This window comes from Conger conger, chromosome 4, assembly GCF_963514075.1.
Source record: "Conger conger chromosome 4, fConCon1.1, whole genome shotgun sequence".
NCBI lineage: Eukaryota > Metazoa > Chordata > Actinopteri > Anguilliformes > Congridae > Conger > Conger conger.
The window spans coordinates 50,773,728-50,797,891 of NC_083763.1; the positions used below are offsets into that span (position 1 = coordinate 50,773,728).

General features: G+C 47.7%; 1 protein-coding gene across 4 annotated transcripts; it reads left to right on the forward strand.

Annotated features, from left to right (window-relative positions):
- Window positions 1-787: 787 nt before the first annotated feature.
- On the forward strand, window positions 788-23,882 carry topbp1 (DNA topoisomerase II binding protein 1). 4 transcript variants are annotated; one of them, XR_009708653.1, is made up of 29 exons: window positions 788-1,180; window positions 1,781-1,873; window positions 2,028-2,162; window positions 2,481-2,624; window positions 3,241-3,422; window positions 4,180-4,373; window positions 5,130-5,303; window positions 5,948-6,111; window positions 6,991-7,154; window positions 7,650-7,933; window positions 8,452-8,774; window positions 9,666-9,838; window positions 10,264-10,475; window positions 11,195-11,493; window positions 11,663-11,839; window positions 12,896-13,008; window positions 13,525-13,648; window positions 14,094-14,252; window positions 14,824-14,884; window positions 15,723-15,927; window positions 16,563-16,813; window positions 18,854-19,002; window positions 19,305-19,416; window positions 19,883-20,046; window positions 20,951-21,079; window positions 21,420-21,512; window positions 21,847-22,008; window positions 22,623-22,825; window positions 23,867-23,882. XR_009708653.1 is itself a non-coding variant. In XM_061240848.1 (28 exons), the coding sequence occupies exons 2-28, from the start codon at window positions 1,781-1,783 to the stop codon at window positions 22,767-22,769; spliced, it is 4,587 nt and encodes a 1,528-aa protein (XP_061096832.1). In that variant the 5' UTR covers window positions 788-1,180; the 3' UTR covers window positions 22,770-22,918. The 4 variants fall into 4 exon arrangements, 3 of the variants coding, with proteins under 3 accessions (XP_061096832.1, XP_061096834.1, XP_061096833.1); XM_061240848.1 differs by lacking the exon at window positions 23,867-23,882 and having other exon boundaries at window positions 22,623-22,918; XM_061240850.1 differs by lacking the exon at window positions 23,867-23,882 and having other exon boundaries at window positions 21,423-21,512; window positions 22,623-22,918.
- The last annotated feature ends 282 nt before the right edge of the window (window positions 23,883-24,164 follow it).

A 24,164-nucleotide genomic window follows, 5' to 3' on the forward strand; every position in this document is an offset into this window, starting at 1 on the left:
TTTATTTCAGGTGATCGACTTGGATCTGTCAAGAACTTTCTGCTTTTTGACTGAAAAATTCCTTAGTTGCTCTAGTAGTATGTTTAAGGTCATTGTCCTGCTGCAAGATGAATTGCCGTCCACTGAGTTTTGAGGCAGTTTGTTGGATCTGAGCAGATGAGATGTTTCTCTACACTTTGTCAGCAAAGACAAGTGAGCCACTTCCAGCAACCACACATGCCCAAGCCTCCAGACTTCCTCCATCATGTGAGTCAGGACCTTGGCGTCTCATACAAAATAAATCATCTCCTACTGGACAGTGTCCCCATCACTGTGCTGGGGCATTGGGGTAATTTGACCAGTGGGAAGATCGCCCCTACTGGCCCAGCAACACCTCATCCAGCGGCGACTCCGAGTGCTTAAAATTAACTGTGAGGCAGCTTATACAGAGATGTTAGGCAGGTTGTCTGGGCCAACTGAAAACGTACATTAAAATTGAATATATAGATTCAGAAACTACTAGAAATTCACGTGCTGCACTGTACAGGAACCACAACAATAGCTCTGGTTGCACTCTACACTCTGCGGTTGCATTGCGCTCCTGCGCAAGCCAGCTGAAGTGTTCGACTCTATGCCTTGTGAACTTGACATGGTTAAGTGAATACCACTTTATGCAAATACAGCAGATTGTTACTGTTAAGATAACCGAGAAGGAGGTTTATCGAACAAAGACCAAAACAACCTGCTGCAATGAAAATAGTTCTCATTACCCCGTCTGAAATCATAGAGCGCATGTCTGTGGAAACAATCACGTTAGGACCGTGGAGGACCTAGCACTTTAGTTTCCGTCAACGATTGGCGCGAATCGGACAGAATCAAAACAGTGAATTTATAGGGCTAATAAATTAATACTATTTAAGTACAAAATGAAGCAGATTTCGCTATTTTAAGAACAGGTTATGTATATGGGGTAGCTAGATGATATAACTTTAATTCGGTGCTGTATTTTGGCTCACAAGAGGCTTGTTTTCTTTCGTCATTGTCAGGAACACGAGCGAGCTGCATGATGCTAACTTGTTAACGTGAAGCGCGAGCTGTCAGCTAATTGTTTTAGCTGGCTAGCGTCTAAATATAAGACAGTATATGTGACATACTACGTTGCTATATTTCGAAGTGTGTGATTCGCTTATTTGGGGAATTGGTAAGTATGTTTACTAGTGTTTAGCTGTCTTTTAACTTTTTCAAGGTAGCTACGTGTAGCTAAGCTATTAGCTAACAAGTTAGCTATCTGAGCTTGGGGAGAATATTAGCTAACTTAGCTGAGGTAAGATAACTTGGCTGGTAATCAGACAAGGGTTGCCAACCTTACAAATAACATTGACAAACACTAAAAGAGAATGTGAATGGTGTTAGTGTATTTTACGCTCAGACAAAACCAAAGTGCTAAGATAGCTAGCTAACGTTCTGCTGCCTAGTCAGCCAAGTAGATTAACGGTAGCTTCATGTAGCTAGCTAGTTCGTGATATTTCATTGTCGTGTAGCACACCGCATATGATTAGCGAGTAACTTTTAGATTTATCATTTATGTGTCATAAGTTGAACCAGTCCCCGTACCAAAGACACTGAGAGTAACTTTCTAGCTTGCAAGTAACCAATGTGTAACGGTAGCTTGCTAAGTTACCTGCTTGTGATGTATTGACGGTAGGTGTGTTCGTTCATTACATTTCAGTATGAACAGTACCATTCCGTTGGTTCTTCAATACCTTGTTCTGATTTTCACGTTCTGGTTCTCTTGCTAAAGATGTCCAACATGGCAAATGAAACAGACGGATTTATTGTGAAGTTTGTTGAAACAAAACGGAAAAAATCCGAACTAGCAATCAAAGCATATGAGGTAAGATCCCTGACGTAGTCTGACATGATAAATAAAATGCATCACCAATTCATAGTATGTTTCTGTATGCGCTTCATATACATTACAATACTAAAGCATTTCAACGGCAGTAAGTTACAGTACTTGTACTGAGGCAGCCTCTCCCGTGTCCTAGGCCATCTTGGAGCTTCAATCAGAAAAGTACCTCCAGTCTGTGAATGAGGAGGCAGTGCTTCGTATGGAACGCAATGATAAGTCTCTGTACATCTTCAGCAACTTCTCCAGTCCTGCCTTCTTCCACTGCCAGAAGGTATGTGTCCCTCACACTACTCCTCACACACATTGAGGATTCCAAGCGCTGCACAAGGATTTAAAAGTGGCTTATTCGCAGATAAAGGGTGGTTTGAATGTCTTGTATGCCTTTTTCTCCACTAGATAGTTATGTTATTTGCAAAAAACTAAAAATGATTGTTGACCTTATTTCAACCACAGTGCTTGTATGTTTTTTTCAGTCTATACATTTTCCCTGTAGACACCTCCCTACCTCTGCCTGTCATGATTTTGGACAGGTCTGTTAATAAAAATGTATGGAAATGCAGTGTCTGCCTTTTTGTCTCTCCTTGCGTAGCTGGGGTGCAGAGTGGTGAGCCCGCTGGTGGTTCTGCACTGCTTGCAGCTTCAGTGCTGTGTGCCCAGGGCTGAGGAGCCCATCTACAACATGGCCATGGCCGACGTCACCGTCTCCTGCACCAACCTGGACAAGGAAGCACGGGTAGACCTCCTTTACTGTGACCTTTCTGTCTCCTCACAAGCTGTCCATGACGTGCTACCTCAGTGCTGAAACTGTACACCTCAGCTGGATTTCATGCGATTAAACACTGGGGATGTTTTACATCTCATTTCTCTTTCCCTTCAAACTCACCTTGTGAGAAGTTTCAGGTTTGGGCCTACAGCCAGTCTCGCACATGTCCGTAAAAGTTATTAGTTTGTACACAGAACAAGGGGAGAATAGTTTGTTACTGTTTTATAATCAGAAACATGGTGAAAATGGTTCCCAGATAGTTTATAAATGTATACCTGCTGTCCTCTGGCCTTTAAGTTGCACTCTGGATTTTTGACTCTGGCTAGTTTAATTCCTGAGCACTGACACCACATCTTCAGCAATGTGTTATGGAAATTCGTTTGTGACTGTTTATGTGATGGTCTGAAATGTTAGCAATAAGGTCTGACTTTTAGCGCATGCAAAACCCCATTGCACTTCCGAAACTAGGAACACAACCAGTGATTGGTTCCGAACAAATACCGCAACCAGTGATTGGTCACATTACTGGTTTTGCATGTGCTAAAGGTCATAGTAAACCAGGCCCTAAGTGTTTGTCCCTCACCAGGCGGAGGTGCAGGAGCTGGTGCAGCTGATGGGTGGCCGAATGTCCCGGAATCTCAATGTGTTTGTCACGCACCTGGTGGCAGGCATGGTGGGCAGCAAGAAGTACCTGGTGTCTGCCAGCCTGGGGAAGCCCATTCTGCTGCCCACCTGGGTCAAGGCCTGCTGGGAGAAGTCTCAGGACAGGTAACCGCGCCTCTGTCTTCATCGGCAGTGTGTACAGCTGACATGAGTCAGTTGGTGCTGTGCATTCTGGTGCCCACAATTGTAACTTTCAAAGATTTGACAAGTGACTGAAGTGAATGAGCTGGAAGTGACCACGGCGGTGTTTCATGTTAAAATGCTTATACATATGGATGTGGATATGACTATAAAAGTGTTGTGATGGATAAAAGGATGGTACTTATAAATCACTGGGGTGAATGAATATGAGCAATATGGTAGATATTTTTATATGACCAAAGCTGGATTTTCAAGCTGTTTGTCAGGACCCACTGGTTTGTGAGAGCGATTGAAGTGGGTCTCCAGATAACAAGCATGGGCAAAGTGTTAGCTAGTACAGTATCTAACACGCTTCTTATTGGCCATTACACCAGTCATAAACTCTGAAGAAGATCTTAAATTTGCACTTGACTACTGTCACTTATTCAGTGCAGTCTGTAAGTAGGTGAATCACCCAATATGGATGTAAAAGCCCTCGAATTAAAGGTGATAGCCTGCTCCTCACACTCACATGCATTGTTTCATTTTAAATCCAATGTGCTGGAGTACAGAGCCAAAAGAACAGAAATTGTACCACTGTCCAAATACTTACAGACTGCACTGTAAGTATGATGTGAGCTCAGAAAGTCTCTGATGAAACAGTAGAGTAGTGGTAGATATTGCTGCATGAATACAGTGGCGGGGTGTAGTAGCCCTAATGCTGAACGGCCCTCTCGCTCAGCCTGTTCCAGCACACAGAGCTGCCCCTGGAGGACTACCTGTGCCCTGCGCTGCACGGCTGCAGGGTGTGCGTGACAGGTCTGTCCACGCAGGAGCGCAAGGAGGTGCAGAGGCTCTGTGAGCAGCACGGAGCACAGTACAGCGGCCAGCTCAAGATGAACGAGTGCACGCACCTCGTCGTCAGCGAGCCCAAAGGTGCTCCCTCTTCTTCCTCCTCCTCCTCCTCCTCCTCCTCCTCTCCGTGCTGTGTTTCTCTGTTCACTGCCCCAGGAGCTGGGTCTGGATCAGTACACATCTTATGCCTCAGGTTTCCAGATTCCAGATTGATTCATGCTTGGTCCAGCAGCCCCTGTGTTGAGTGGTCGTGCGGTGGTTCCGCAAATTCTGGCGCTGGGGTGGGGTCTGTACTAATGGCAGATATGGAGGCCCTGTGCGTTGGCAAACTAATTACCATAATAACCATACGTTGTGCTCCGTATTGATCCAGATTGTCAAACAAAGCCATTTTATTGTCTCTAGCGCGTGCTGCTGTCTGGGTCCAACTGAAACTATGAAGGCAACCACCATACGGAGTCTTCGGTATTATCTTACGGCCCCTCCGTACCAGTGCACATCTTATGCTTTAGGCTTAGGTAGCTAAAAGTGAAATATTGGGGTGTGGTGGCAGTGCAGTGACTGGGGTGTCCCACCAGGGTTTTGGCCAGGCTTTTGCATCTCTATTCCACAAGCACAAGGAGGTATGGTGAATCAAACAGGCCATGGCTAACTGGATATCATAAACATAGAGGTAAAAACATCTATGGAGTCGGGACACGCACATTCAAATACATATTAACGTTCCTGTTGTGAAGCTGATGAGGATATCATTGCGGCATATCGGGACTTTGGTGTGAAAAGGCTAATCGGGGTTGTGGTGTGGTGACCCGTTTGGTCCTGCGTTTGCGTCTTCAGGTCAGAAGTACGAGTGTGCACGGAAGTGGAAGGTGTACTGCGTGTCCTTGAACTGGCTGCTGGACAGCGTCGAGAAGGGCTACTGCCAGGACGAGAGCCGCTACAGGGTGGGCTCCGGAGCCCAGCCACACAGCGAGCCCAACACCTCCACCCCCACCGGCAACAGGAAGAACGGTGAGGCCTGCAGCTCGTCTGTCCTCAAAGATCTTTTCATACACTGTCTGTTTGCGTGTGGTCAACACAGTGAGTGCTCTGCTACAGCAGGCTACAAGCAGAGTCGGTCCTCTTGTTAAAATTGCTGGGCCTATATGACCACAGCCAAGAGCCACTATATCTGTGGCTGTAATCGGATGGCAATTTTCTGAACTGCAAGCCCTGATACTGCAAATGTTGATTCCTATTCATCATCTCTGTACATTGGTGACTCAGCCCAGCTAGCACAAAACACTGAATGCCTCTCGTTCTCCCATTCACACACAGACTCGCACACCAACGGCAATAGGCCATGTAATGCACAGACCAGCTCGTTGGGAGCTATTGGGGGTTAGGAGTCTTGCTCAGAGATGCTGGTAACCTTCGGACTGCCTGATGACTGCTTTTACGTCTTGAGCTAATCACAATGGTCCTGCCATGTAGTGCCTATGTTAAAACATTTTCAAAACATTCCAGTAATGTTGTGCGAAGATTCTGTGTTAGCGCAGCCTTTGCAGTCCGACTGGCAAAGTTTACATGTGGTCGACTCTGCTGACCAAGCCTGCGGTTCTTGCCTGTGGTCCTTGTCGTCGACCGTGACCGCCTCTCCCCCCCCCCCCCTGCAGCCGCGCACGTGCTGGGCATGAGCCAGATCTCCAACATCAGCCTGAGCTCCGTGAACGACACCACCCACACCACGGTCACGGTCAGCTGCCTGGGGACGCCCGACGCGCTGGACGCCCTGGACCGCACCACCTGCCCCTCAGACGACCTGCTGGATGGCTGCAAGGTGGGCACGGGCTGTACGGGGTGCTGAGAGCCACCAGGAACATCGCATTACAGTACATTACAGTACATGACATTACAGTACAGTACATTACAGTACCTTGCCTTACATTACAGTACATTACAGCACATTACATTACAGTACAGTACATTACATTACATTACATTACAGAAAACTGTGTGTGTCAAAGTCATTCGAACCAACAATTAGAGCAAAAGTGCAGTACACATGGCAAAGTAGGTCAGTAACTACAGTACCGAGGTAAATGCAAATACAACAGCAAGAGCAGTAGATTAAACTACAAGTACAACAAAGGGCTATAACGTCTTCTAGCATCTTTTCCAAGAACACATTTGTTCCTACATTGAAAGGAACACACTAATGCATTTTCGGGTAATAGATATGCTCAAGTTATTTTTCCAGTTAGTGCACACAAATTGGAGCAAATTCCTCTAAATGGATAAATGGACTGTATTTATATTGCTCTTTTATCGAAAGTGCTTAACTGCTCTTGTGCTTTACAATTAACGCCTGTCATTCACCCACTCACACACCAACGGTGATAGGCTGCCATGTAATGCTTTTGGATATTTACACTTTGATATTGGCAACCTTTTTGGCTGCCTAACGACCGTTCTTACGTCTTGAGCTAATGCCGCCCCTGCGTGTGTCTAAGGCAGTGGGCACCAATCCCTGGTGTAGCCACAATAAGATCCGCACAGCCATTGGGCCCTTGGGCAAGGCCCTTAACCCTGCATTGCACCAGGGGAGGATTGTCTCCTGCTTAGGCTAATCAACTTAACGTCACTCTGGATAAGAGCGTCTGCCAAATGGCATTAATGTAATGTAATGTAACATGGCTGCTCCCTGGTTTCCGGGCAGCTCTTTCTCTGCGGGTTCTCTGGGAAGAAGCTGGAGAAGCTGCGGAGGCTGGTGAACGGGGCGGGTGGCCTGCGCTTCAACCAGCCCAGCGAGGACCTCACCCACGTCATCATGGGGGAGCCCGACCAAGAGCTCAAGAGCTTCCTGTCCAAGGCCACGCACAGGTCAGAGAGGATTTTGCCTCCGGGCATTGCTCTGCGTTGTAGCTCCAGGAGGACTATAACAATTGCTATTCATCTCTTTCTTTATTTATTTTTTTACGCTTTGGTTTTACTGTTATAATGACATATGCTTTTATTTTCATGTTTTTGAACTTTAGTTTGTGCTTGACATTTTGTGCTTACCATTTTTTATCATGTTTTACTTTAATTTATTATGTTAGGGAACCACTTTGAGCTGCATCTTGATGTATGAAAGGCAGTGTTTCCCCCGCAAATTGGTCAATTGCTTCAGAATAACGTGGTTGAAGCTGAAAAGAAACACTGAGTTGTATCCTTAAACTGATGTGCCGCTGGTTAATCCTAGGGGAAACACTAAAAGTTTTAATGATTAATTTAATAATAAAATATGATTTGTGACAGTTAACGTGTGTTAAAGTATAGCTGAAAGCGGTGCATTTCTGTAACGCCTGTGTGTTGGTTTGCCATCTCTCTGGCTAGGCCCCATGTTGTGACGCTTCAGTGGCTGCTGGACAGCTTCTCCAGGGGCTGCCTGCTCCCTGAGGAGGGCTACTTCCACCCCACCTGCCTGCCCCCCACACCCTCCCCCCTGGAGCTGCCCCACCCCCGGGCCCCTCCCCAGCGCCCCAGCGCCTCCTCCGCACCTCCTCCTCCACCCGCCGCTAGCCCCAGCCCCGCCCGGAAGGGTCAGGCTGAGGAGGAGCTACTGTCCCAGTACCAGGACCAGGACCAGAACCAGGAACAGGACCAGGACCAGACCGTGGGTACGGAGAATCATGCGTCTACATCCCCTGGTGTAGAGCCAAAGCCTTGGCTCCTGTAAGCTCTATAAGGGCATGAGGCATCAATAAGTATTATTATAATTTCATGTATCCAGAAAAAAAGGAGTATAGTCCGACTCTTGAATTACATTAATGGCATTTTGGCAGACACTCTTATCCAGAGTGACGTACAGTTGATTAAACTAAGCAGGAGACAATCCTCCCCTGGAGCAATGCAGGGTTAAGGGCCTTGCTCAAGGGCCCAACGGCTGTGCGGATCTTATTAAATGTCATAGTCAGTCGAGTACTGTACTCCAATACTTTTTTTCTGCTACCTGCACACAATGGATGGAGTGACACATTTGTGCACAAGGCTTTTCTTCAATTTTTTCCCCCTAGAGTTTTATTTATTTTTCAGACCTTTTTTATCATTTAAAAAGGCTAGAAGCAGAGTTGGTGCTGTCTCAGCAGCGTATATCACCACGCAGTTCATACAACTCTGCGTCTCTCTCTCCTGGCAGTGGAACTGCCTCAGGCCGGGAGCAGCAGCAGCGCCAGGCAGACCACGCTGGTCCCAGAGCTGGAGCCCCCGCTCCCAGACCCAGCTCCGCCGCGGGACTCCACCCTCCAGGACTCGCAGCTCGGAGCTCTGTTCTGCGGGAAGAGCTTCCTGCTGGCGGGCTTCGGCTCGGAGACGGAGGCCCAGCTGTCCATGCTGGTGCTGGAGAACGGCGGGAAGGTGCTGGGCAGACGCACGCGTGCCGTGGCGCACTACGCCATCGTGCCCCTGCTGGGCTGCGAGGTGGAGGCCACCGTGGGGGAGGTCGTCACGGACACCTGGCTGGTGAGGGAGAGGCACATCTGTATGTAGCGTGTTACTCCTAAAATTATTCCCACATACCAGGGTAAAGTTTGTAACTGGTTCAAGGTTAAGGTTGAAATACCTATTTTACCAGAGTAGATACCTACTCAGTGTGTGAGGGTTAATGCAGTGTGTCTGTGTCTGTGTGTGTGTGGGTGTGCAGTTTGCAGGCTGTGTGTGTAGCAGCAGTGCATGAGGGTTAATGCAGTGTCTGTGTGTGTGTGTGTTTGTGTGTGTGTGTGTGTGTGTGTGTCTGTCTGTGTGTGCTGTGTGCCGGCATGTTTGTGGGGCAGCAGTGCGTGAGGGTTAATGCAGTGTCTGTGTGTGTGTTTGTGTGTGTGTGTGTGTGTGTGTGTGTGTGTGTCTGTGTGTGCTGTGTGCCGGCATGTTTGTGGGGCAGCAGTGCGTGAGGGTTAATGCAGTGTCTGTGTGTGTGTTTGTGTGTGTGTGTGTGTGTGTGTGTGTGTGTGTGTGTGTCTGTGTGTGCTGTGTGCCGGCATGTTTGTGGGGCAGCAGTGCGTGAGGGTTAATGCAGTGTCTGTGTGTGTGCAGGTGTGTGTGTGTGTGTGTGTGTGTGTGTGTGTGTATATATACAGGCAATGTGTGTGGAGCAGCAGTGCATGAGGGTTAATGCTGTGTCTGTGTGTGTGCAGGTGTGTGTGTGTGTGTGTGTGTGTGTGTGTGTGTATATATACAGGCAATGTGTGTGGAGCAGCAGTGCATGAGGGTTAATGCAGTGTCTGTGTGTGTGTGTATACAGGCAATGTGTGTGGAGCAGCAGTGCATGAGGGTTAATGCTGTGTCTGTGTGTGTGCAGGTGTGTGTGGGGCAGCAGTGCATGAGGGTTAATGCAGTGTCTATGTGTGTGTGCAGGCGATGTGTGTGGAGCAGCAGTGCATGCTGGGGCTGTACTCTCACCCCCTCTTCACCCCGATGGCGGTGCTGGAGGGCAGCGTTCCTCTTAGAGGCTGTGTGCTCTCCTTCAGCCAGTTCACCGGCGCTGAGAGAGAGTCTCTCATCCAGCTGGCCAAGCACCTGGGAGCCAGGTGAGCCCTCACAGATACCAGATGCGTGTCCCCTTACAGATACCACTTCTGTATCTGTCTGCGTGTCTTATCAACAAGTTCTCATTATTACATTGCTTGGCGGTATTTTGTACATGAATAGCATTGCTTTATAAACTGATTCCATAAACGAGCACATTTTGAAGGGTGAAGGGTTTTATAAATGAGCATATTATAAATCAAGTGAGCAAAACAAAGTAACTGGTGAGCCTCGAACCCTGGTCTCCTGCATGAGAGACAATCACACTAACCACAACACCAAGTCTGCTGTTGTCAGTATACGAGGCTGCTGTCTTTAAACCATTTTTTTTAAAGTTTCCCTGCTGCGAGATTACCCTTTTGACGTGACCCCAGGGTGTTGCTGAGGTCAGAAATATAGCTAACCCCCCACGGCTCCCTCTCCGCAGTGTGCAGGACTACTTTGTGCGCACAGAGAACCAGCGCAAGGGCATGCTGGCCAGTACTCACCTGGTGCTGAGGACCCCGGAGGGCACCAAGTACCAGGCCGCGCAGAAGTGGGGCCTGCCCGCCGTGACCCTGCGCTGGGTGCTGGAGGCGGCCAGGAGGGGGCGCCGTCCAGACGAGAGCCGCTTCCTTGTGGACCTCCCACCCTCTCCAGGTCAGGTGCAGGGGAACAACCGAGTCTTCTTTAGTCTTCAGGCGGATTTTGTTTTGTTCAGTGTCGTGTGTCTGTTCATGGTTTGTGCTGGGGATGTTTGTTATCAAAAGAGCTGTGATGGTGTATGTCACTTGGGGGACATAATTTACCACGCTGTTGTTTTTTTATTGTCTGAGAGTGGAATTTTACTTTCAAACTGTGAATGTGTGTGTGTGTGTGTGTGTGTGTGCGCTCGCGCAGTCTGTGTAGATGCTTGTGTGTGTACAAACCATAGACTGGAGAAAAAAAATATGCCTGTTACGTCACCCACTGATTATCCATGAGCTCATGAAAAGCGTTTTTGAAGCTTCGGACCTCAAGTTTAACAGGGGCCGCCATGTAGTACAATTTGGAGCCAGAAACTACAGTAGGGAAGCTAATGTGGCTCCTCCACTAAGTGCTTCAGATAGAGTGACTTAATCTATCCCTGATTTGGCATCAGTATTGCCATATTGTCCTAATAACGCTTAAAGAACATCAGCATATGGCAAGACATTAGAAAGCATTTTCTTTCTTGTATTTTGACTGCAATTATACCATTGACTTTACATTGAAAACCACAGTGGTGTTAGTGAGCACCGTCTCACATCATGACCAGGAAATAGCTTCAAAAGAGAATTCCTGTTCGCTTGTCCCTCTGTTGTGATGACACCTGCTCTCCCGCTCCATCCGCTCCTCAGAGAGGGAGGAAGAGAGTTTTGTGATGGGTTCCCAGAAGGCCCCCGAGCCTCCGCCTCGCACCTCCCCCCAGCTCCCCCTGCTGGGCCCGCAGGCCGGGAACGCCATCACCCCGCTCAACGTGGGCCGCTTCCAGAGCAAGACCTTCCACTCGGTCCTAGGGCAGGCTCAACAGCCGGAGTTCACCACCCCGAGGCAGGAGGGCAAGACAGCACCCTTCAAGGAGCCCGCCCTGCAGCTGGACACGCCCTCTCGCTTCCTGTGCCGAGACCAGCTTTACCCGCCCGCGTTCAACGTCAAGGTGAGCGTCCATTTTAACTTAAGCCGCTGTCTTTCTGATGGGGCTGAAGTAGATTAACCCCTTTCGACAAGCCCCCCTAGTAACCATGGCGAAAGCAAATTCTGTAACCCACGCTAGCGGAGCCCCTTGCTCCAGGACGTGTGGTTCAGGCTGCTGTTCTGTGTCGCAGGACGCACTGGCTGCTCTGGAGACCCCTGGGAGTCGGGGGATCGCGACCCCGCTCACTGAGGTTATCGGGAGGAACCTGCAGGTTGCCGTGGCCAACAGCACCCGCAGCAACCATGCTGAGCTGGCTGCCCTCACCGCCAGCCCCCAGCTGAGCAAGAAGCCAGAGCTGGAGCACACGGTACATTATACTGCTCACCTGCAGAGTCTATTCTCTCATACACTTAAACAGCAGACGCTACATTATACTGCTCACCTGCAGAGTCTATTCTCTCACACAGCACACGCTACATTATACTGCTCACCTGCAGAGTCTATTCTCTCACACAGCACACGCTACATTATACTGCTCACCTGCAGAGTCTATTCTCACACACTGACACAGCAGACGGTACATTATACTGCTCACCTGCAGAGTCTATTCTCTCACACACTCACACAGCAGACGCTACATTATACTGCTCACCTGCAGAGTCTATTCTCTCACACAGCAGACGGTACATTATACTGCTCACCTGCAGAGTCTATTCTCTCACACAGCACACGCTACATTATACTGCTCACCTGCAGAGTCTATTCTCACACACTGACACAGCAGACGGTACATTATACTGCTCACCTGCAGAGTCTATTCTCTCACACAGCACACGCTACATTATACTGCTCACCTGCAGAGTCTATTCTCTCACACACTCACACAGCAGACGCTACATTATACTGCTCACCTGCAGAGTCTATTCTCTCACACAGCACACGCTACATTATACTGCTCATCTGCAGAGTCTATTCTCTCACACACTCACACAGCAGACGCTACATTACTGCTCACCTGCAGAGTCTATTCTCTCACACAGCACACGCTACATTATACTGCTCACCTGCAGAACACCACAGAATACTCACTCTGACACTGACCTATTCTCTCACACGATCACACGCACACTAATTCAACACAGTAGAATGTGTTTAACACACACACAAACTCTTGAACTCTCTCACTCGTGTATACCTTCCAGGCAGCACTGACTTGAGATATTGTAGTGTTGTATCATGCTTCTCTATTTATTATCCACACAAACCAGTGTCTAGCAAGGTTAGCAGGTTGTCTACCAAATCTAACAAGAAATAGCTTGTTTAATATTTAATACTGCCTTTCCATAGCCCGAGGGAGTGTACACGGTTGGTGTGCTGGTGTCTCTGTGGATAGTCGGTGTGTGAACACGGGTATGCTTTGCAGGTCACGGAGCCACCCGCCCCCCTGGTCGGCGTGGTGATCTGCGTCAGTAAGAAACTGAGCAGGAAGCAGAGCGAGCTGAACGCCATCGCAGCCTCGCTGGGGGCAGAGTTCAGGTGGGCCCCCTCTCGCGGAGTTAATCTGGGGCAGGCACCGTGTGGCTCCTCTGTATTAATTTAGGATTGTGTGTACCAGATAGACTTGCGCCTACTATTGACTTCCATGCTGTTAATGTTATACGTCAAGGTGTCATTGTTCAGTTTATACGGGCATACCTCGGGTTAACCTGACTGAAATGATGAAAAGGGATTCTTTATGAAGAGGGCAATTCCACAGTAACCGACATTACCACTGCAGTATATTTGAGTGGTAAAGTCCAATACAGCTACATAATAAGAGACTGACTTATGCTTTTATAACCCTGTGGGGGAAATAACTCTTATCCGTCACTATTATGTATCTATATTAGCCTTTACCACCCAAATATCCAGCAGTTGTAATGTCAGTTACTGTGGAATTGCTTAAAAGGTTTATTATGTACAATCCCTTTTTAAGTGAATACCATTACCTGCCCTCTTCACTGTGTGGAGTGTCTCTGCAGTGCTGAATGATGGTTTGCCGCTCTCTCTCAGGTGGTCCTGCGATGACACGGTGACCCACTACATATACCAGGGCCGCGTGGGAGACAGCAGCCGGGAGTATCGCTCCGTGAAGGAGAGGGGGCTGCACGTGGTCTCCCAGCACTGGCTGCAGGCGGTGCGTAGCCACGCGCTATCCTTCTCTGACTGCTTATTTTTATAAGGAACCATCTGTTCCATAGATGTCTCCCTGGGTGTCTTTATAACCGCAACGTGTAGTACAGGGGCAGCGGGTATGCTTAGTGTAAGGTAAGGTAAGGTACTTAATCAACTAAGTCCCTTTGGATAAAAATGTCAAATTATAAGTAACAAATTATTTGGTGAAAGGTAAATCTAGAGCATTTTCCCCCAATTACATGGGACATTCAATACGACTGGAATACCTAGAAAGAAATAAGTTGCGTGTTGTAATTTTCGGGAATTAATTACTGCTGAAAGTTGCCTCCGACTCCAATTTAAAGGACACGCATAATAGTCATTAATGTTGTCATGTGTCTCTGAACAGATGAATGATGGTTGTTTCCATATAAATCTCATTGTCTCTGTGTGCCTTTGTGAGACAGTGTGCAGAGGAGCAGAGGCGTGTGTCAGAGTCCCTCTACCCCTTCACCTACAACCCCAAAATGAGCCTGAACCTGAGCCAGGTGCCCAACGGCACACAGAGGTCCCCCCCGCCGCCCTGCCCTCAGCCCAAGGACCTCACCGAGACCCTGGAGGACAAGGTGTGCACCCCCAAAGGCCTTCTGCCACAATGCTGTAGTGGAAATGGCTCTGCCCGAGGAATGAAATTAGCATTCATTTCCCATTAATTGGACATCTGGGCTACTGCGGTCCAACAGTCAGCCTGACCTAATGGTGCCCTAAGGGCGAAATATTGAAAAGCGTTAGGGCTATAAATGTGCATGTAACAATTTCCTTCAACTATGCAAGTCCTAGATATTGGCGACAACCCGGGCGCCATGCAATTCAGTTACTGCAGTGTCTTCACTGAAGTTGCCCATATCTACAGTGAGGTGTCTTTATATCAGTGGCCTTGAAGTGGAGCCCAGGTGCTCCCTAAACAAAGTTTATTCTTCGTAATGACACCCGAAAGAAAGGAGTGGGGATTTGGGTTTGAGTGCCACTGCAGTGGTGCAGCTGAGTACCTTTATGTGTTTAGCGGTGCCTGCCAAGCCTAAAACCCGTAACGTTCAGTCCCGGGTTCCTTACCTCTAATTCCGGTTGAGTACCAGATGACACTTTTAATAGAGCAGTATATTGCCTACACCTGTGTTCCCGCTCTTGTCTCCTCAGTCTTTTTCTGCCCACGGAGACCCTGAGAAAGAGGCGGATGCAGACTGCACAGAACAGAGAGGTACACCACCCCCTCGTTATGGCTCACCCACATCTTTTCTGACATTTGTTTAGTGAATGTATGTTTGGAATTCCAAAGCTTCCTTGGAGCCGTATATTGTCCTTAACTTTTCATGGATTAACAATGTTGGCATATTTGGCGAATGCTGTTTATTTCTGGAGCTGCTTTATATGTGAAAGCATTTCATGAGGAATTACACTCATTATTTCAGCCTACTAAACAATTTTGAAAAATGCATTCTGTAAAACCTGAACTGAACTGAAGAGGAAGTATCCCAATGATATCAATGATTCTGAAAAGTTCTGCATGGAGAAATAGTCAAAAATCCCATCAAATGTGTTCTCTAAAGACTCATGGCTGTCATCTTTGCCAGGGCACAAAGTATTGAACCAGGGGTGCTAATAATTGTGGAACCATTTCAGAGATTTTTCAGAAATGATTTCTGAAATTTTGAAATGATGGCATGGATTAAAATGATTCATTATAAAGTAGGCAAACAAACACATTACAGATAAAAACATGGTGTAAAGTTACCCTTTACAGACCTTTTCTCAGAGCTAATCCACCTGACATTTGAACCTCAAACACTCAGGTAGGCAATATGTGTGCTATGCTAGCCACTAACCGCTGCTCCACACATCACAGTAGATGTACACAATCATCTCATTTGTTGTGTATGAAGCAGCCTTTAGCGGAAGGTCCCAGGCCCCTTAGCCACTTTGCTCCCTGGGCGCTCCACTGTGGCTGCCCACTCCTCCTGACTAACTCGGATAGGTCAAACGCAGAGGACAAATTACCCCACGGGGTTCAATAAAGTAAATCTTCTTCACTTCCTCAGAAATGGCTGAAGCCCTGGAGATGAGGGAGAGCCTGCAGCGGCAGCTACAGGAGATCATGTCGGCCACCCCGCTGGCCAACGGGAGGCGCTCTTCAGTGCGACTCTCCCGAGTCGGGTCCGGGGGGCTGGACTATTGCGCTCTCACGCCCGACAGCGCAGGTCGAGCCGGGAGGTCCGGGAGGAGCCGCACCCTCGAGGCCCTACGGTACGATGACCAGAACCGTCCGCTAAACCACACATAAGCCCTCCAAATGACACTTAATGTGTAGGGATTACTTTAATCTCACTCATTTGGCAGGGATTATATTACATTCAACCCAAAAATGAGATAATGATTGGCAAAAGCCGAAAAAGACAGGAAATTCACAGTAGTACCGAGAACATTATCTTGACCTATGCACTGGGCCTGCTATGGGTACTGTAACTATGGTGGTCTACTTCAAACAGCGTGTACCACTGGGCAGGCTGCTGAGGATTCAATCAAATATTCTCTTTGAATCAACAGCCAAATAGATTATTGTCAGAGGAACACAGGAGAGTACACGACCGTGCCTCTGTTAATTGCATTACACTCATTCCATGGGGATTATATTACATCATACGATGGTCTGTGTGATTACTCGATTTTGTTTGGCTGGAAGGTGTGCCTGAAACGGACAAGTAGTTTGGGTCAAGTTTAAGCACCGTTCTATATTCATATGCTGCCTGGCCAGCTAACCAACCTGTGTAACCACAGCAACAGGCTGAAACAATCCTAGTATAAACTACTTTATGAGTAGTTAGTGCCAGTAATTATTTTCAGGATGCATTTTCACCTTTGGCGAATGGCCTCCCCCGCAGGCAGTCTCGGCACGTACCTCTGGACGTGAACACGGAGCCCTCCCAGAGCGAGCAGATCGTGTGGGACGACCCCACGGCCCGCGAGGAGCGCGCCAAGCTGGCCGACAACCTGCAGTGGCCCGGCAGCCCCTCCCAGCACTCAGACCCCCTGCCCCTGCCCCTGCATGGCCTGGGGGGCCCAGCCAGCAGCCACGCAGCACCCTCCAGCCACCTCAGAGACTCCATGACCGACTCTGAGCTGGTGGAGATGGGTGAGTGAACTGGGGGAATGTATATACTGAGGGGAAGCTTTGTAGCCTAGTGGCTAAGGTACATGACTGGGTGACTGGGACTTGGAAGGTAGCCACGATAAGATCCGGACAACTATTGGGCCCTTGAGCAAGGCCCTTAACCCTGCATTGCTTAGTCTAATGAACTGTAAATTACCTTGGATGAAAGTGGAAAATATTGTAATGTATTACGGCAGGGGTGTCAAACTAAATTCCCAAGGGGCCACAGTGTCTGTGGGCTTTTGTGGTTTCCTTTCAGTTGGCTGCCAGTTAAGGCCTTGAGAACAAGGTGTGTGGATTCTTTGGCCAATCATTGATTTAAATGAACCACTGGTGCTGAAAACAACCCCAGAATCACCAGAGGCTGCGGCCCTCCAGGACTGGAGTTTGGCACCTGTGTATTAGGGTAACGTGGAATACAACTGCTATTCTCAGTTGAGGGTCAGTTTAAAGTCAGTTGCCTCTCCGATATTCTCCATGAACTCTTGTCAAAAAACTCTATTAACGCTCAACATTCTTCTCAAAACCCCTTGACACTGAACTCAACAAAGTGCTGTCTGACTGCGTATCTCGACTCTCTCCACTAAGTGTGCAGACGTCAATTGAGCATCAAAAATTCAGTTGAATGTCAACTCACTATCCACTGCACATAAATGGACTGTCTATGGACATTTCAAGTAACATGAACTGAATCCCAATAACACTCAACTAAATATGATAGGACTATAGATAGGTTCCGAGTTTCATTATCAATGGTTTTATCAGTAGCAGAAATCTATATATTGTATTATGTCTGTGCAAAGCACCGCTATGGTGTCTGCAGCATCCAAGGATGTATCCTGTGATACATCCTTGCTAAGTTGCTCAATGCCACTCATCTTCGACCAGCCACAACTTAAACTCTTTTATATGTATGGTGCAGTCCGTAAGTATTTGGACAGTGACACATTGTCTTGTTGTTTTCGCTCTGTACTCCAGCTAATTGGTGGTTAAAGTGCAGACTTTCAGCTTTAATTTTACATCCACATTGGGTGGACCATGAAGGAATTACAGCCTTAGTTTGTCACTGTCTAAATACTTAGACTGCATGACAGCAAGACTGCATTTAAGCACAGCATACCCAAGTCTTCAGAGATATTGACATTGTCAATATGTCAATCCCTTGCACACTCTCTTGACTCCCCCTAAAGTCTCTTGAGAGAATGCATCATCCTGCATTTGATTCCACCCCGAAGGGCAAAATAATCCTTAATAATCTAATATCAACATATTGTCATTTACCCACATTTCATCCTGAAATACATCCTCAAAATGCCTGTTGACAAAGTCTGTTGGTTGTGAAAAATATGTTACTTGCACTGAACTGATAATCATTTGATAATCAAGTTGAGTGTGAACATTGCACTCTCGGAATAAAGTGTTGACTTGTTTATTTTACCCACTGTGTTTATTTTTGCTTTTGTCTTCCCTTGGAGTCTTACTATTACACTGTACTGTGGTTTGGTTCTCTGCATTTCAGATGTTGAGATGTGGTGTCAAATTGGTTTGTGGAGATGAATACAGTGCAGTTCCTAAGTATTTGGATAGTGATACAATTGTTCAAATGTTCTTTTGGATTTGTACTCCATCACATTATCTGTCTCTCCCTGTTTCTTTCTTACTTGCCTCATTATGGCTTCCTTGACTTTAATTGTCACAACTCTGGTCCTCATGTTGACAAATGCCAATAAGAGACTCCAAAGGCAATCAAAAGCCTTGAATCAAGACCTGCTCTAAGGAAATGATTGAATACACCTGACAGAAACCCGCTGAGAACTGTTCAATCACGAAAGGTGACAGTCTGCACTTTAACCTCATTGTCATTATTTCATTTCAAATCCAATGTGCTGGAGCACAGAGCCAAAAGAACAAAAATTGTACCACTGTCCAGATACTTAGACTGCACGGTATGTCCACTCCAGTGCATGGGTCACATACGGGCCCGCACGTTTCCATCCTGTGAGTCTCTCTCCCGTCCCACAGCGGCCTGCGACGTCATGGGCGAGCACATGGGGAGGAGGTCCGCGTCGCCCCCCAGGAGGGAAGCAGAGCCCCAGCTTCTTACCCCCGAGGCCCCCAGCATCGCCTTCCCCATTGCCAACCCGCCCGTCCCTCCCCAGCCCCTGCCACAGGTAGACCACCATCCGTTTTCCTCAGGGTCTGCTGACGCTGTACACCTGCCCTCACCTCCCTAAAGGCTGATTTATGCTTCGATGACGAGTGTCTGCTGATGCGAATGATGCAGAATTAGACTGTTTTGACGTCAAGCCGACACTTTTGAGCGTCAGCGGCTGGGGTGCTGTACCTGCGGTTGCTGTAGCAACAATGTGCACTGAGCGATAAATGCAAAAACACCGTCGGACACGGTTCTGTCTGTAGACACTTTCTGCCGAAGCGTAAATCAGGATTAAGACTGCTGCCTTTCCCTCTGCAGGAAGAGGAAGAGGAAGAGAGTGAGGAGGGGACAGAGGAGCCGCCCAGGTTCCAGCTCTCTTCCCTCACCCCCCAGGAGCGCATCGACTACAGCCAGCTGATAGACGAGCTGGGTGAGCCTCTCCATTACTGTTATTTACCTTTTATCCATAGCAACTTACAGTTGATTAGACTAAGCAGGAGACAACCCCCCGAAGCAATGTGGGGCAAGGCCCAGCAGCTGCAGCTGTCTTAGTGGCTACACTGGCGCTTGAACCTTCCGGGGCCCTGTCAAACACCTTAGCCACTAGGCCGGGGATCATCAAATAACTGTCCTCGAGGTCCGAGATTTTCACTGCTGGATTTCCACCCTCCCTTTACCTGGGAATCAGGGGTGAAGACAGTCTGGCCAACCAGTAGCACCAATTGTTCTGTTAATTTCCCAGGAGAAAAGAAAATCGGCCCTGGATTTGGATTCGAGATACAGATTTTATAATCCCTGCACTAGGCTATAGGCTGTCCAAACCCCCCCTCCCCTAGCTGGCTGTGTGGGCGTGCCCGCGAGCGGCTGATTGACAGCTCGTCCCTCTGTCCTCATAGGAGGAGTGGTGCTGGACAAGCAGTGCTTCGACCCCAGCTGCTCCCACATCGTCGTGGGCCAGCCGCTCCGCAATGAGAAGTACCTGGCCGCCATGGCCGCCGGGAAGTGGATCCTGCACCGGTCCTACCTGGAGGCCTGCCGCGCCGTGGGACACTTCATCCAGGTCAGCCCCTCGCTCCGCACGCTCGCCTTCCCCTCAGCCGAGGCTCGAGTCTTACTGCGGCGTCGCGCAACCCTTCTCCTTGCTCACGGTGTCTTTCAATGAGTGTCTTAAACAATTTGTATTCATTTATTGCTATTTATCTACATACAGTGGGCTCTAGAATTATTGGCACCCCTGACGGGCAGTGCACAAAAAATAGTTTGAGATAAACTCAAAATGCTGAAATACTGTACAAAATGTGGAAATACTGTACTTTATAAATGTTTCAATGGAACCCACCATCTTATCTGACCACAGCACCTTTGTTCAATAATACTTTAAATGGTCAAATGAGACAAAACGTTATGTTTTGGTCAGATACAGTATCGTCTATGTTCTGCAGTGGCTATCTCAGGCGCCAGACCTCAATCCAATCTAAAGCCTGTGGGCTGAACTGACGAGGGCAGTTGTTAAGCGCAAAGCAAAAAATGTGAAGGATCCTGCAAGGATCTGCATAGAGGAACGGTCCAAAATTCTTCTAAATGTGATCCTTAACCTTGTCAAGCATTACAGGAAAAGACTCCATGCTGTTATCCTTGCCAGAGGTGGATGCACCAAGTACTAAATTAGGGGTGCCAATAATTATGGAACCTCGATTTTGGTGAAATCTATTTTTTATTAAATTCACGTTCGATTTTGGTGGGTTCCGTTGAAACATTTATAAAGTACAGTATTTTTCACACGTTCAGCATTTTCAGTTTATCTCAATAACTATATTGTTTATTTATTACCTGTCAGGGGTGCCAATAATTCTGGAGCCCACTGTATTAATTGACTATATTCTTTTTTTTAATTGTAAAAGAGGGCGTTTGTGCCTCGGAGTGTCCTTACAGAGTGTAAATGCAGGTTGGTGATGATGTTTCAGGAGGAGGACTATGAGTGGGGCAGCAGCTCCATCCTGGAGGCCCTGCCCAACATCAGCCCCCTGCAGCGCAGACTGGCGCTGGCTGCCCTCCGCTGGAGAATGTCCCTGCAGGACCAGCAAGGGCCAGAGGTACAGCTGAGGTCCTGCTCTGTGTGTGAGTGTGTGAGTGTGTGAGTGTGTGAGTGTGTGAGTGAGTGAGTGAGTGAGTGAGTGAGTGAGTGAGTGAGTGAGTGAGTGAGTGAGTGAGTGAGTGAGTGAGTGAGTGAGTGAGTGAGTGAGTGAGTGAGTGAGTGAGTGAGTGAGTGAGTGAGTGAGTGAGTGAGTGAGTGAGTGAGTGAGTGAGTGAGTGTGTGTGTGTGTGTGTGTGTGTGTGTGTGTGTGAGTGTGTGTGTGTGTGTGTGTGTGTGTGTGTGTGTGTGTGTGTGTGTGTGTGTGTGTACACTTTACTAATTCCCTCTGTGTCCCACAGCAGGGAGCCTTCGCCGGCTGGAGGGTGATGTTGAATATCGACCAGGCCAGAGAGGTGGGCTTCAGAAGGCTGCTGCAGTCTGGCGGCGCCAAGGTGAGAGCGAGTCTGGGCTCATTCCAGTGGCTTATTTTTCTCCCCTTTTTTCTTTTTCCTTACTCCTGACCCGGAAATCGATCGAGGTCCGCCATCTTTAAGGACATTCCAACCCGTTAAATGTTCTTCCTCGGTTGCTTGCACACCCACAGTTCTGTTAAGCTATTGGAATTACATGGGGGGAAAAAAAAGGTCACATTTAGTTTTTTCCAGTTTCTTATTTCCGTACAATAAAATCACTTGTGGAAATGTTGACCATTGCCACCGTCTCACACTTCGCCATGCCTGTAGTTCTCGAGTAAAATCTCAACCCACGTTCCCACTCTTTCTTTAGGTGTTCCCAAGCCCTTCCCCCGCCCTCTACAAGGACACTACGCACCTGTTTGCTGACTTCAACCGATTGAAGCCGGGAGACTTCCGGGTGGATGTGCAGGAGGCTATGGCCCAGGGGGTGAAGTGCCTGAAGCCAGAGTTCATTGCAGACTACCTGATGCAGGTGAGGTGGTATGGTCAGGTTAGGGGAGGGCAGCGAGCCAAACCAGGGGCGGCCTAGTCATAAATGACAATAATCGTTTGTTATTTAGCTGACGCTTTTAGCCAAAGCAACTTGCATTTGATTAGACTAAGCAGGGGATAATCCCCTCTGGTGCAATGCGGGGTTAAGGGCCTTGCTCAAGGGCCCAACCAGCTTTGCAGATCTTATCGTGGCTCAGTCATCTACCTTAGCCACTAGGCTGCCCCAAACAGGTTTTTGCTTGTGCTTGGATTTTATATTTATTCTGGTATATACACCAGAAATGTAACTAAAGAAGGTGGTGGGTAAACATGATGTCTGATGGGTTCAGCCTTTCAAACTGCCCACATAATGAATTCCTGTTTAGCCACTAATGGCAATGAAATACTCCCCTCGGGTGCAATAAATAATTTTATGTTTTCCAGGCTCAGTTGAAATATACATGAGGGAAAAAGTGTTGATTCTTTCATCCATTTACTTTTAGAAATAAACCAATAACTTCAGCACCCCTGCAGAGAGGGGCGTACGGAGAGAACAGTGTGTCCTCACGCTCATACTCTCAGCGGCAGACATTTTGTTTTGCCTTTCCCTTCCAGGAGCCTTCCCCCGCGGTGGAGCTGTACTACCTGTCGGGAGCGGCCCAGGACCTGCCCAACGACACGCTCAGCAGGCAGGCCACGCCGTCGCGCAAACGCAGGGCCTCTGGAGAGTCGTCCGTGCTGAAGAAAAGCAGACTCAAGTGAGGACTTCACCGTGCGGTCCGCAACTCCACTGCCTTTTCATCTCCTGTACAAAATCGGTAGATACCGAAAAAAATTATTATCTGTAATTTAATTTTTATGTTTTTGCTATTATACAGAAAATAAAATGGACCATAATATGACATTTTGCAGTTTTTGTTGTGTAGGACTTTCATTGAATTGCAGTGAAAGCCAATGCTAACAGTGGGCTTACTTCAGCCACTTAGCAGGGCTTTGTTTTATCTTTGGTACAAAAATAATTCACAATTTTACAAATGTCATGGATTGCTTGAATTTGATGGTGGTGTGACACAAACCGTACGTGTGCAGGGTGTTAAGTTAGGTTGAAGGAAAAAACCTGCTTCATCTTTCCTGTGGCTCTTGGAGTGCCTGCAATGGAATAGCCGCCAGCAGTCTGGAACCGAGTTGCAATGTCACGTCTTCTTAGCTAGTGGGACGCCTACATGCCCAAATGCATATAGACCCATCGCCCTGAATGCCATTGTGCTAATGGCATATAATGGGCTCCAAGGAGGTCAGAGACCTGTTCATTTGGGCATGGATCCCCAGCTCAAACTTAATTTATGCAGAAGTATGAGTGGCTCAGTTTTGTTAATATATTTCTAATGCCATGCATTAATCCCATTACAGTGATTACACTCTTGGGAGATACAGTGTGTCATTATTACTGGTCGCCTCGCCGTTTAGCTGTTCATTTGCAGCATTTGAGACGGTGGTAGATTTTGGCAGCCTGCAGTAGTGTGATGCATTACCCTTACACTCTCAATTTGTGAGGACTTAAAAGAGCTGTATTTCTCATATATTGCATTGGCCAGTGGGTCGTGTGAGTAATTTACAGTTCATTTGAAACAAAAACCTTTGCATAGTTCAACCTATAATCCAGGGTTTCCTTTAAATGAGCAAGTGATCGGCCTAATTGATCGAAAGCCGGCTGTGTGAGACGAGGGACCTTTTCAAACTTACTGACTTCTCCAGTACTAAATGTCTGTTAAAAAGCCTTTGGTCAGAACACAGATGGGAGCCCTTTCTGGGAGTACATTCTCACCTCCCGATGGGTCTGATGATTTGTTTCATTACAGATGATCACTCTCACCGCAGTATGACTGTACATCATGTATTCCTGAAAATGACTGGGAAGAATCAAAGGGGATAAACCCCCCAAGAGTATCTGGTATTGTCTCCTCCCAGCCACAGGGGGCAGTCTTCTGGCAACAAGAGTGTATGAGGTGTGATCAGGTTTCCAATCTGAGCGAAGATCAATTCAGGCTTTCTCAAGCACTGGGCCACTGACAATGAAACATTCAATTATATGATCAAATAATCGACTGAGGAATTCAATTAAAATCTGTGTCTGGGAATCACTCCAGTTTGAGTTAT